The following is a 14962-nucleotide window of genomic DNA, read 5'->3' on the forward strand; positions in this document are numbered from 1 at the left end:
TAAACAGGTTCTAACAATTTATCATTCATTTCAGTATCAATTGTTTGTAATAAAACAGAAAGTTTCATATTTGAATCTTAGATTTGCTTGAGAAAAAAAATAAAATGTGCGCAACGTACTTATAGCATAAAGATTGTAATTTAATACTTAATGTAATAGTGTGAAATTATATTTATTATACATATAGCCGAGATGACATAGTATTTCAAATATCTTAAGATATTCTACTTTTCAAATTTCAACAAAGGTGATTGATTACATGTTGCATAATTTCAACCTTTTTATGAAAGAGAGAGAGAGAGACTTATATTAAGTACTTATAACAAAGAAACAAATTTTCTTTTAAATAATTCAAATGTCAAATAAATAAATATATTTATATGCTTTAGTCAATATATAATGATTGATTTTGTATATTTAACAATATAAACTTAACTCTTTCATGATACACAAGAAAATGAAAATAATGCAATATATTTGCAGCATAAAGAGCATTTTTGTCAGTAATGTCATTTCAGAAGAATAGTAAATATTCTAAATTTTCAAAAAATGTAGTATTTTAATGTTTCACAATGTGACATATAAGTTTTAGTGAACCTTTCATAAACATCTTATGTGAACTATGTGAATACAAATTACAGAATATACTGTTTTTAAACAGAAATCATTAATATCTAATACATAAACATGGTATATTAGTATGTTGACATATTTCATCCACCAATACCTTAATCTACAATGTACATGTCATAGACAATATATGTAACATAGAGAATAATCAAGAAAAAACAAAATATTGCATAATTTTATTACAACAGATACTTAAATTTTCTAATTTCTTCATATTTCTACAGTTTAATAGTTCTATGAATTTAAACATACTTGGTCTTTGTCGGTAAAAATTATCTATATATTTTCTTCTTTCGTTTTCAAATATTGGACATTTAAAAATGTAATGAAATTTATCTCCTATATCTCTACAAAGAGTGCATTTACGATCGTTTATGGGTATGTTTTGCCAACGTCCCGTTTCAATTGGAAGTCGATGGTTCCTTGTTAAAAACATAAAAAAATTCCTAGCAAAATACAGAGGTAATGTGTCTATGTAAGCGCTTCTACAAAAGTTTTCTTTTATATATTTATACAAATTAGAGTCTGACGTATTGTTAATTTCAGCTCTCCAGCTTTGAATATAGATATCTTTTAACTTTTGAAAGTTTGCTTTAATAAGCCATTTACTACTGCTAAAACATTGAGCATACCATATTCCAGAAAAACCTGTCTCACATAAATATTGTTTAACATTTTCTATCCAGAGTGACTTAACTAAATAATTATTTTGTAGTTCCCTTAAAACAATATACAACTTTGATGATAGTTTCGCTGTTTCATTACTATTTATATTATCAATAAGTCTTGTCCAGTATGATACAACCCTATTTTTAATATGAATTTTTAAAGGAAAAATGCCTGTCTCTCCGTACACCATATAAGACGGTGTAGACTTTATTAAATTAAAAATATATTTGTAAAACTTCAGTTGAACTTTTTCCAAAACAGAAACATCACCAAATCCCCAAATTTCACTTCCATATAATAAAATTGGTTTGATTGTCTTTTCAAATAGTTCAATTTGTAAATCAAACGGTAAAGCTAACAATTTAATTTTCCTTAACAATGCAAACATAGCTTTATTTGCTTGTTCTGCAATTGCAATTTTAGATTTATAAAAAAAGCCACTTTTATTAAAGTATATACGTAAATACCTAAATATTTATATTCATTTACAACTTCAAGAACGTTTTCTCCTATTGTAAACACTTTACAACTTTTAGGACGGCCTTTACTGAAAATCATAATTTTTGTTTTGTTTTACATTAATGTTTAATTTCCATTGATCGCAGTATTCTTTGAATTTATTTAGGGCAATTTGAAGATCTTCTTCATTATCACTGAATATGACGGTGTCGTCAGCGTAAAGTAAAATAAAAAGTTTCAAATAAACCCGCACCCCTTCAACAAAAGCTTCTCTAGAAACTCCATTTACACCACTACTATTAAAATAGCTTTCAAGGTCATTCAAGAAAACTGAGAATAGAAAAGGAGACATGTTTTCCCCTTGACGTACCCGAACAAGACAGTCGAAAAAAGGGGTACATCCTTCAGAAGTTACCACTCGCGATTTAATGTTATTATAAAGACTTTTAATGACAATAAAACATTATCCATTTATATTATTTTGTCTCAATTTTTGCCATAATCCAACCCTCCACACGGAATCAAAGGCCTGTTTAAAATCAACGAAACAACAATAAAATTTTTTCCTATTGGATTGTACAATATCGATTAGACATTTTAGAATAAAAATATTATCAACAGTAGAAAAGTTTTTTCTAAACCCTGCTTGTGTTTCATGTATAAGATTCGTGCTATCAGCAAATTTATTCAACCTTTGATTTATTATACATGTGAAGAGTTTTCCAAAGCAACTTAAAAGTGATATTGGACGATAATTTTCAGGTAATTTTACATTCCCTTTATTTTTATATATAGGTTTAATATGTCCTATAGTCCAGCTCTCAGGAATAACACCTTTATCAAAAATAATATTTAAAAGTTTTTTTTATAAATTGTTAACATCAAGCCGATAGAATTTTTTATATGCTCGTTAAGAATTTGATTCGCCCCTGGTGACTTATTTGTTTTGAGACTTTTAACAGCATCTAAAAATTTCTTTTTCTGTTAAAGGGCCATTTATTTCCTCGTTCATTATAGCATCATCGCCTGTGTAATTTTCATTTCTATAATCATTATCATCAGCAGTTGTATTATCATTTAGACGTTTGAAATACTCAAAAAAGTCATCAAGGGAAGCAATATTTTCTTGCTTAACTTTTGTTTTATTAATAATCTTCCAATATTGCTTAGGGTCAGTATGCTTTAATTTCCGTAGCTTGATGATTGTATAATTATTAAAATTATTCGTAAAGTACCTTTATACTGTTTACATACAGATTTTAATAGTTCTTTGAAATATGGAGTTTTAAATTTATTATAAGCTTTTCTAGTTTTATGATAGGTATTTCTCATCATATTACATGACCTATCAAACCATGGAAATGTATTCTTTTCACTTGATTTGTCTGTTTTTTGTGTACAAAACCCAAAAGAAATTTCTGAACTTTCTTGAAACAAATTTGAAATATTAAATACAATATCATCCAGTTCATTTTGTAAAACAATATCATTCTCGTTTAATTGGTCAAGTTTCATTTCAATTTCAGAAATCTTAAAAATATCAAGATTTTCAGCAAACAATTCAGCTTTTTTTTTTGCAATCCCATAATATTGGTTTTGGGGTAAATCGTTTACATTGTACCGTTGTATTAACAATATCACATGATTTAACTTTAATCACAGCCTCTAGAGCACAATGCACACCAGAAAGTAGGCTGCAAAAGTCATGAATTTTAAAGTCTAACAACATTTTCAAAAACATAAGATGATGACAAAAAATAATCTATAGTACTTGTGTTCTTACATGTTAATTTAGCAACACAATAATCTTCTCCAATTCTTCCGTTCCAAAGGAAAATATTGTTATTTTTACATAGGTCAATAAATTGGTTACCATAATGATTTACAACAGTATCCGAATTCTTTCTATTTACATTAATGTTATACAAGCTGAAATTTGTCATAACTTCACAATCTTCGTTTTGTATACTTTGTAAATCATACATATCTGATATAAATGGATCAATTTCAAATAATCAATCAGGTTACCACAACGTGCATTACAATCTCCAAATAACATGCAATGTTTGTTATTTGAAAAATATCTGAATATTTCATTTTGGATCTCAAAAAATGGGTCATTATGAGCAAATTTTGAGCCAAGTGGGGGTACATAAATAACACCACATTTCAAATCTTCGTCATATAAGCTATCATTTGATCCATATAAGTCTTTTGATATAGTAAAAAATTTAACAAGATTACTATCATTTTTAGAGTCTACTTTTACATATGGGGCTAATTTATCTTTGACCAGCAATGCAATGCCACCTGAACGATAATTTGTTAATTCTTTCTATTATACATGTACACAACGATTCGTTTCAATTTTTTTCTTAAGCGTCCTATTTAATCTGTTTGATCGGTCATTTGTTATGTACATGGTGTAAACATGATACATTGATAAAGATATTTTTCTGAACCTATTCACGCCGTTTATACCAAATGTTGATTTTTAACTTAAAGCAGCTTGCCTCTAAATGAGTGAAAAATAAATACTTAAAACAATCAAACATAAGAAAAACTAAATCTTTATTGAAATAATTATATACATCAAATCACTTGGCCCTCACCGTTGTGAGTTCGATTCCAGAAGAAATCCAGAGAGCTTACGGAACGTTGGTGGTTCTGCTTCGTGAAGTAATGCACAAAGGGCACCTGATGTCTTATTACGACAATAAAGCTGAAAGTCGCCATATAACCTTTACTGTGTTGGTGCGATGTTAAACTCAAAAACCTTTAAAAATTCATTCTCAACACGTAAACTTATTCTTTTAATTAAATTTATCGTGTAAATAAATATAAAGATTATGAGTAAACTATCTTTTAAACAAAAATATGAGTTACTTCTGTAGATAGTTAGTGGTTTAATTTAGTTTAACTTAACAATGTTCTCAAACAGTTGAACACAAATTTGGAGGCGTGCGGCTTTAAAACGTGATAATGCCTTTTGTTTGTAGATATAAATTTTAAGATTTAATTGTTTATGGAGCTATAGTTAAATTAAAGTCATTCATGTCAGATAAGATCTGAACGTAATCCAATCAACCCTTATGCACACCTCCTTAATTTATGAAGCGCTTTAAATAATTGTCATTCCATTTCGTCCTTCGAGAACATTAAACTATCTGTTAATAAAACATAAAATGAATAAACGCAAAATTTAAAGAAACATAAAAACAAAAATAACTGTTTGTGAGTCGTATTGTGACAATATGTATCATTTGTGTAAACTTTATCTATAAAAAAATACATTTTCTTGTGTGTGTTTTTTTTTAAATAAAACATTCGTTTTAAAGGTATGTGTCTTACAATTTTGGATTAACATTGGAAGAGATAGACGCAAAAAGGTAAAGCTTTTTTAGGAATCATTAAAAAACATAGATAGTAAATCTTTAGAAATTAATAAGAGGATATTTTTAGTTTTAGTGAAATATGGAATATATTTTCACGAAACATGATAAAAATCATGTTGAGTGCAAATATATACCATATTTCACGAAAAACGAAAAAATAACCTTTTTATTTAATTTAATTATCAAAGTAATATGGTTACGAACACCCTCGATTGCTATGCAATTGTACAGCGCACAGTAATATAGATGCGTCTTATTTTGTACGCGATATTTGGCGCTACACTGTGACGTCACGTCAACAACTCTTAAACGCCTGTACAGCGTTAATGACTGATTTAAAGATATCGGTGTTCGAATTTATTTTCTTAGTTAGACCATTTTCTATCATTCTACATAGTTTTCAAAACGAAATTCAACAAAAGGTTGTTTTGTATTTATCAGATTTTTCAAACAAAATGGCGAAAGAAGTCCCTTAAGAGTGCAAATATATACCATATTTCACGAAAAACGAAAAAATAACCTTTTTATTTAATTTAATTATCAAAGTAATATGGTTACGAACACCCTCGATTGCTATGCAATTGTACAGCGCACAGTAATATAGATGCGTCTTATTTTGTACGCGATATTTGGCGCTACACTGTGACGTCACGTCAACAACTCTTAAACGCCTGTACAGCGTTAATGACTGATTTAAAGATATCGGTGTTCGAATTTATTTTCTTAGTTAGACCACTTTCTATAAATATATACCATATTTCACGAAAAACGAAAAAATAACCTTTTTATTTAATTTAATTATCAAAGAAATATGGTTACGAACCCCCTCGCTTGCTATGCAACTGCAATTGTACAACGCGCAGTATTATAGATGTGTCTTATTTTGCACGCGATATTTGGCGCTACATTGTGACGTCACGTTAACAACTCTGAAACGCCTGTACAGCGTTAATTAATGGCTGATTTAAAGATATCGGTGTTCGAATTTATTTTCTTAGTTAGACCATTTTCTATCAGTCTACATAGTTTTCAAAACGAAATTCAACAAAGGGTTGTTTTGTATTTATCAGATTTTTCAAACAAAATGGCGAAAGAAGTCCCTTAAAATAAATATGAGTTTTGACTCCGCCGACTTTCATATGCATATTTCATTTTTATTTTTAAAAAATATGAAATATATTTGACTGACATAGCACCATATTTCATGGGTTTAAATTAAATAATACTGTACACATAGGTGTTCGGCGCGTTGATTGGTCACTACCCCGCCCCCCCCCCCCTCACCAACTCTACAACCCTCCTACCTCTCAAAACCATGTAATTTGTAGTAATTTTCATTTGAAACATGTTTTAATATTTGGTACATGCTTTTAATTCAATTACCTTCATCTCCCACAAAAAAATAAAAAAAATGATATAATATATATTTAGTAAAGGTATGCAACTCGCCGCTCATTTTATAGCACTCATCTTAATATGAACTCCATAACTCCAACATTTTTTATCCAATTTTCAATATCTTGGTATCAAATGGTAGGGATTTGATTACTCTTAAAGGAATTAAAGCTGTCAATACAATCATTTCAAGTAATAAGAAGATATGTAATCTCGAAGTCACCGCAAGTGTAACTCGACAGAGACCTGACCGCTGGTTTTTTTGTCAAAATTAAGAGGTAGGAGGGTTGTAGAGTTGGTGAGGGGGGGGGGGTGTTGGCCCGGAGGTAGTGACCAATCAACGCGCCGAACACCTATGACTGTACATTGTTATGACAAATATTGGAGTATGGTGACGTTTTTGTGTTGGGTGGGTGATTATCATTTGTTATAAACGTATAACATTATGTCCTTTAATCTACAAATTAACACTGACTTTTACAAATCACTGGAAAAGAAAAGCATTTTTGGTTATAGGTGTACTTATTGTGATGTTGTGTTTGTCAGTCGGATATTTAGTTTGCTGATCAATCAAATGTCAATTTTACAGTTTTCTCCTGATTGTGAAAGCTTTTTCCGTTACGTGAATTGATAACTAACTTAGTATGCAATTTTACAAGCTAGCTATCAATATTAAGTAGAAAATCTCTATTGTCAAGATGCATCATAATTAGGTTCAAGGTCACAATTATCATGAATGTGAAACTCCTTTTCTTTTTTGAAACTTTAGTCATATTTACCATATATAACCATCACTGTTATATGGAGTCTCTAAGCAGTCAATGACAAAGTAACAACATGTTCAAAATACAGCAGCTAGAATTATGACCAATACACTCAAATATGACCACATAACACCTATCTTACGTGAACTTCACTGGCTTCCGGTAAAGTATCGGGTCGAATATAAAATTTGGACTTAAACATATAAATCCCTCATCGGTCAATCACCAGCCTATATAAAAGACATGATAGACGTGTACATTCCAGTCAGGAATCTGAGGTCCCAGAATAACTCAGTTAGTTGTGCCTAAATCTCGGACAGTACGATATGGTGACAGGTGCTTCTAGACAGCCGCAGCGAAATTATGGAATGTGTTACCACCTGGCATTAAAGACTGTAATACATTGCCAAGTTTATGAGAGCTCTCAAAACACATTATTTCATAAAGTTATATGGACGTTAGTTTCATAAAACAACATACATGTACTACTTTTGCTATATTATCAGTGTAAATTGTGTGTTTGATTTTATGTTTTAGGGTTTTACTTTATAATTGGTTCTTTTTTACTTTTGTTTGTTACTTTTAAAACAATCTTATTTCGTTCAAATCTTTTATAGGATTTTTTGTTTTTGTTTAATTCAGCCTTGATTATAAACTAAATGTGTCTGTATTTCTTACCATCCTTTACTAGTTTTAGATTATCATTATTGTTTAATTGGTTTACTTACTTAATATTGTATCTTATGTCTTATATATGGTTATGTTTTATCAGATTTATGTAAAGCACTCTTGAACATTTATTATTTATGAAAAGAGTGCTATAGAAATGTGGTATATAATAATAAATAATGATAAATGCCGTTTTAACAAAATATCCTTTATTGCAAAATTTCGCTGATGTGCATTGTGGATTCATTGAGTTTAAGTCTTGAATTCACAAAGTTGAAATCGTTAATTATGTATGTTGAAATCGTTACCTCTTTATTTTTGATTTTTATTTTAATTGAGTGCGCATCTGTAGACTCAGTAAAGACAAGTTGGAATTGAAAATTCGCGCATGAACATATTAATGATTTTTTTTTAACTTATAAAGACATCATCTTGTTACGTAAAGTGATGGATTATTTACAATTGTATCTAATTTATTAACTTTATGAAAACATTATTTATATACCTCTGTAAAAATCGCATTGTGTCTCGGAGACGTGAAGTTATATTAATTAAACAGTGGTACGCCGGTGACCAAAATCAGATTGCATACTTTTTTGTTACAAGCAATGGAATAAGGAGAATAGTTGACAATAGAAATATATATCTCTTAAAGTATCAGATACGAAACTAGGCGGCGATAAAAACAACAATGAGCGATAAAAAAACAAATTATATTATTTAAGAATGTGTTATTTTCAGTATTAAATGGGGTCATCAGGTTTATGAAAAGTTTATGTTATATTAATTTTCTAATGTACTTGTATGAATGCGTGTAGTGTCATCCTGGGCGCTTATGGAGTTAATAAAATAAACTATAATAAGATAAATTACTTGTGTTTATGAGCAGCTTGAATATGCCTATAATATAATGCAATGTCATTTTGAAAATAATATTTAAAGATGGAGTAACATTTTAACATGACTGTCTTATGTCAGAGGAAAGAAACTAAATAAAAGACATTCTTATCTAAAAAAAATCAATTAAGTAAATAAAGTATGCCTCTTATGATAATTATTTTTGAGATTGAAAAAAATTATCGCTGCAAAATGCAGTTTCTTTTAGTTGATTTCTTTATTTATTTTCTTAAATTGCGCAGTCAAGACAAGCGGGATGCATGAACAATTTATGTTTATATGAAGTTATAAGGACAACGCCTTGTTACTTAAACAAGAATTATTTACAAAAGGTATAATCAACTTGATGAATGCAATATTGGTTTATCTCTGTCACACAACAAACGACCGAATGCATTGTGTCACCGAGACGTGAAATGATAAGAACTTTACAGTACAGGGTTACGCCGTGTCCCACTTACAGTAGACAAAATCAGATTGCATTTTTGTTGTTACAATAGTTGACAATAGAAATATATTTCTCTTACAGGATCAATACGAAACTATGCGATAAATACAATAATGAGCTATATAAAAAAACAAATTGTATTATGTAAGAATGTTTTATTTTCAGAAGTAAATTGGGTGATCAGGTTTTATATTTACGCGGGTCATGCTAAAACTGCCCGAATTGCGTTAACGCTACATACATTCGATCAATCTAGTATTACTTTTATTTTAAACTTTCAAACATTTTAGCTTTGTAATGCAAACAAATGTCTTTCAAATAGAATGGTCTGGAGTCGGCCAAATTTTACATAAAAAAGATGTCTCGGCTTAGTCATCATGATATGGCATAGTATATCACCGTTCAAAAATTAAATTATATAGATAATGTTATGTTAAATTGTCTGCAACTATTCATAACAAACAGTCAATGTTTTTCAACAATTCATGGCTTTAAAAGCATAATCTTTGTGAGAAACATATATCTTTTTTCACAAGTTTAAAGATTTTCAAAGAACTTCATCGTTTAAGAATTTTCATTTTTGCTTTTGTGTTTAATTTTCGCCCTTTTCTTGAACACTTACATAATGTGGGTAACTATACCAAACGAGAATGGTTTGCATAGCGAGTTGCCAGACCATTCTATTTGAAAAACCACGTGCAAACCATGGTTTGTTTACCTGAAACAGCAGATTAAATGTCTTCTTACCAGTACTACACGCAGAACGTCTCGAGACAGCATTTTCTGGACTTGGCGTGGTCAAATTCCATACCTTATAATCTGAAGTAAATAAGTCACGTTTCAGGCTTAAGTCCCATTAACACAGTCCCGGTTTTCGTCCCGATTTGCCACGGTTTAGTCCACCGGGATCAACCGGGGTAAAGCGGCGTAGGGCCGTTGCGATCCCGTGAAGTAGCGGGACAAACCGAGATGAACCGGGACTAAACGGGAGATCGTCACGGTTGTATTAAAATACAAGCAGGGCTCGCCGAAACTCACCAAAAAGGAAGCCCAGAACTGTGTTCTATCGGATTGGCTCCGGGATTTGCCGTTGAACCACCGTATCAATACCGCATCTTTATCGTGATAAACCGGAACGCGTGTTTATCAATGGTCACATGACAAAGCCCCTTGATAACAATAAAGTTTTCTCTTCCAAAAGTTGTTGTTCTGAAGATATTGTACAGTATTAAAGGTCACGATTTATCAACATTTTGAATAATCATTATAATTTCTATTTTCAGAGTCAACAAAAAGTCATCAATATGACATATGTATTCCGAGTTCTAACCTGTTTCATACTTGTGAACGCAGTTGTTATAAACGCACAAGGTATATGTCTTATTTAAGTAATATACAACAAAAGTTAATTCTTATACGAGTCTACATAGTGACATCTTACTCCATGCTATGTATATCTACAAGGTTTGAAGAGAATCACTAGGAATCACAAAATATCAATATCCAAGCCTAGTGGTTTTTAAAGGCTGGCAATGTATCTCAAATTCAAAATTCTCCTGCCAACTTAAATGTTTAAGTTGAACGTCTAAGTATTTTAAATAAATGTAGTCAACTCTAAAATATAACATAATTTGTTAATCTTAATTGATTGTGTATGGTCTTAATATTACTGTCTTCTTACTTATGAAAAAGTAATTATACTTTGTTGAACACTTAGCTCAAATGTTTTTTTAACTATTTACTTTTAACCTAATGTTTTAATTTAGTTGAAAATCTAAAATGTCATTACAAAAAGATGCTACATATGTTTCGAAGAGTGCATATCCCAGAGTAACATAAAAGAAAATTAGAAGATATTCAAGTTTTTTCTATGAATACAGGATTTATTTTCATCGAGTGATATCGAGATAAAAATTACATGAGTAGCGGTAGCCACGAATAAAATATAATATTATCATACCATAAAACGACAATAAATCGTGTATTTCTAGAGAAAACATGACTTTTCTGTTTATTATATACATTTTAGCTCACCAGAGCCAAAGGCTCAGGGTGAGCTATTAGTATAAAAAAGGGAATACTCCGGCGTCCGTCGTCCGTCGTCATGCGTCAACAATCGTCTTCTTCTCTGAAACTGCTGGGCAGATTTACCTAAAATTTGGTCTGTAGCATCCTTGTGACAGTCACAGTTAAATTTGCTCATGTCATTTCAATTGGCATCTTTTAAGGGTCAACAGAGCTAAAAATAGAAAAAAATAATAAACATCTCCTTCTACAGAACTAATGGATGGATGATCACCAAACTTTGTCGTTAGCATTCTTTGGTAGTCTTTTATCAAATTTGCTCATATTAATTTGATCGGCCCCTTTTAGGGGCCGCTATAGCTAAAAATAGAAATACTTTAAAACATCTTCTTCTACAGAACTAATTGATGCATGATCCCCAAACTTTGTCTGTAGCATTCTTGGTTAGAGTGTTATCAAGTTTGCTCATATTAATTCTATTGGCCCCTTGTAGAAGCCGGTAAAGCTAAAAATAGAAATACCTTTAAATGTCTTCTTCTACAGCACTAATTGGTGGATGATCACCAAACGTTGTCTATAACATACTTAGATAGTCTGTTAATGTGCTCATATTAATTTGATTGGCCCCTTTAAGGCGTCTCTAGGGCAATAAATAGAAAAATCTTTAGACATCTTCTTCTACAGAACTAATTGATGGATGATCACCAAATTTTGTCTGTAGCATTGTTAGAAAGTATTTTATCAAGTTTTCTCATATTAATTTGATTGGCCCTGTTTAAGTTAAAGCTTAAATGCCCCAGGTCATGGCATTTCTTCAAATGATAGTTTAAAGATATTGTATGCTCAAATTTAAGATAAGAAAATATTGACACAGATACACAGTCTCTTTATAAATATAAAATAAACGTGTTTTGACTTCACACAAAGTTATGCTTTGCTATGTTATGTTATGCTTTAAACTCTTCACACTATAGGTGGTCACAGTATGAATATGATAAAATTGTCATTAAAAAATAGTTTTTTATATAAAAGACCAATTTTCCTTGGCCTATAATAGGATATGCAGCTTCCCATACATAGTTTATTCATTCTTTATTCCAAATAAGACATTTTCAGTAAGAATTTCATAAATTTCAATAAATTTCGATGGCATAGGATATATTTTCATAATGAAAGGGAAACAACTCATAAATGTGTACGTAATTATGTAATGCAATTTTTGCAAAAGAGATTCAATGGCTGGGGGAAAGTCTGACTGTTTATGATGTGTAAGGGTGTAAGGGTGTCCGGTAAACTAAAATATACCTTGTATAATCAGAGCATTTCTACGCTATTGAGTCAAATGTCTGTTATATACTTGCATTAAACCATCAATCACACCGAATGTCAATGTTGCTTATATTTTTAGTTTTTCACAATTTTTCATATCTACTGATAAAAATATATGACTATTTCTCATTATGTCATATTTGTAAAGTTAATATTTTGTCTATATCAAGTTTGTATTTGACTTATATACATAAGGTTTATTCTTTGGCTACATCAGGGTTGTCTTTGATTTATATGCATAAGGTGTATATTTTTTCTATATCAGGTTTTTTATTTGAGTTATGTGCACAAGGTTTATATTGTGGATATATCAGGTTTCTATTTGAGTTATATACATCAGATTTCTATTCTGGCTTTATTGGGTTTCTATTAAAGTTAGTTACATAAGATTTATATTTTGGTTATATTATGTTTGTATTTGAGTTTTATACGTCAGGTTTATATTTTGGCTATATCAGATTTGTATTTGAGTTATGGTAGAGAAGAAGGAGACGACATTATGACTGGAACACTTGACGGTTGTAATGCTGTTGTGCAATCTCCCTTTGCTGTGCCGTTCAGTCAGACAAGATTCAGAACAATCTACGTAAGTTGTAGATCTAATTGTAACCAAAGCCGCCGCAAATATCACTTTCTGACAACTCAATTAGGATTGTCATTTGATATTTTCATATGAAAAGTACCATCATACTGTAGTACAGTGCTTTCCATTTCAATGTTGTTGTTTTTTCTCAAGTTATGTAACATGAAAATATATAAACCATGTTCACGTAACAATTAGACGGTTGTATAGTCTTATAAGATTTCATCTAAAATGGCAGGAAATTAAACTTTGAGTTACAAGAATTAAACTTACACAACTGTTCCCAATTATTGGTATATGAATAAAACAAGGATTTGATAATATTGCGTGTATATTTTGTATTTGATATTTCAGGTTTGTGCCAATGGGCTCGTGTGTTTCAACAGAAGTTATGAAAGTTACATAATTCCAGAAAACCGACAATACAGGCATGATTTAGTTGGTATTTATTGCCTGGCTCCCTACTTCACAGATTTGGATTTGAGATTCTCAGGATCAGTGTGGTACCAGGCATATACGATGGCATCCGACGCTGAAAATATCAGAGAATCCGTGAAAAAGCTTGTAAATGAGACATACTCTATACAAATAACACCGAATTTCATTTTCAAAGCAACTTGGAAGGAGGTCCCTTTATATATATATGATGGATATAGTTACGAGGTATGATTCTATATAAATTTTAAAAATATTATTTAGAGAAATTCATAATCTCAATAACTTATCAGATTTCTCTTTAAGAAACTTTCAATTATAACTGTTATTGTTTTGATCCATGATTAAGTATATATCAATCAAAAAAAAATCCGTGTGTTATCTGTCTTTCAATCATTATAGTATCTACACCAAATAAAACCATAAAACAACTGCTGAAAAATTTCTACTTGGTGATGTTTTTTATATTAAATCATTTTATATTGTTTTAGATTTTACGTTATTTTATAGTATTTGAAAAGTTCACGTCTATCCATTTTACCACAAGTAAAGTAAAAAATAAAGTATTTACAATTTGTGTCATCAAAGTACTCTATACTCGTATGACGTATTTATAATGTATAATTATGAGAAAAATACAGCATCAGTTTACAATTAAACTTTAAATTAAGTTTTCATTAATGCACCACTTCATTTACTGTGTGGAATCATGTTCTGTTCTAAGTGAATAGTGATAAATATAAGGTAATATCAAAGTGAAGAACACGACTTTGACATTGTAATAATTAGATTACCTATAGATAATTGATCATGTGTTAATAAATGTTATAAAAGTATGTTATTGGTAATTTCAGACGGTCACTTTCCAAGTTATCTATGTGACAGACGGAGAAGTTGCCTATTCGTTCTTTTTCTACGAGGGAGATTTTATGAAGTCTGTCTCAAATTTGCAGTTTATCGGACTATTGGTCAATGGTTATGCTGATGGTCTAGATGACAGTTCTGATGGTTCTTATTTACGTCAAGCAGACATCAATCTAATTCTTGAAATCTCAATCTTTTAACTAAAAAAAGTTCAATTCTTTGTTAAGATTAATCACTCCTCATTTACGTATATCGATTCTTTTACGATTTTGAATTAGACTAATGATATACAACGGAAAACATAATTTATTTTGCGAGTCGGCAATACAAATACAAGTACATAAAAACGTTCCCATACATCAGCTTTACGCTTCAGGGCCAATATTAAACTTATTGCTTT

The 14962-nt window shown here is 30.3% G+C and overlaps 1 protein-coding gene across 1 annotated transcript; it reads left to right on the top strand.

Moving 5' to 3' along the window:
• Positions 1–7555: 7555 nt before the first annotated feature.
• On the top strand, positions 7556–14706 carry LOC132724956 (alpha-tectorin-like; the record flags this gene model as incomplete). Its single annotated transcript, XM_060709938.1, has 5 exons — positions 7556–7606; positions 10610–10697; positions 13139–13266; positions 13618–13926; positions 14553–14706. Coding segments are annotated over exons 1-5 (730 nt in total), but the record flags the coding sequence as incomplete, so codon positions are not given.
• Between the last annotated feature and the right edge of the window lie 256 nt (positions 14707–14962).

The sequence above is a fragment of the Ruditapes philippinarum genome, unplaced genomic scaffold (genome assembly GCF_026571515.1).
Source record: "Ruditapes philippinarum isolate M1 unplaced genomic scaffold, ASM2657151v2 ctg14651_1_1_1_1, whole genome shotgun sequence".
NCBI lineage: Eukaryota > Metazoa > Mollusca > Bivalvia > Venerida > Veneridae > Ruditapes > Ruditapes philippinarum.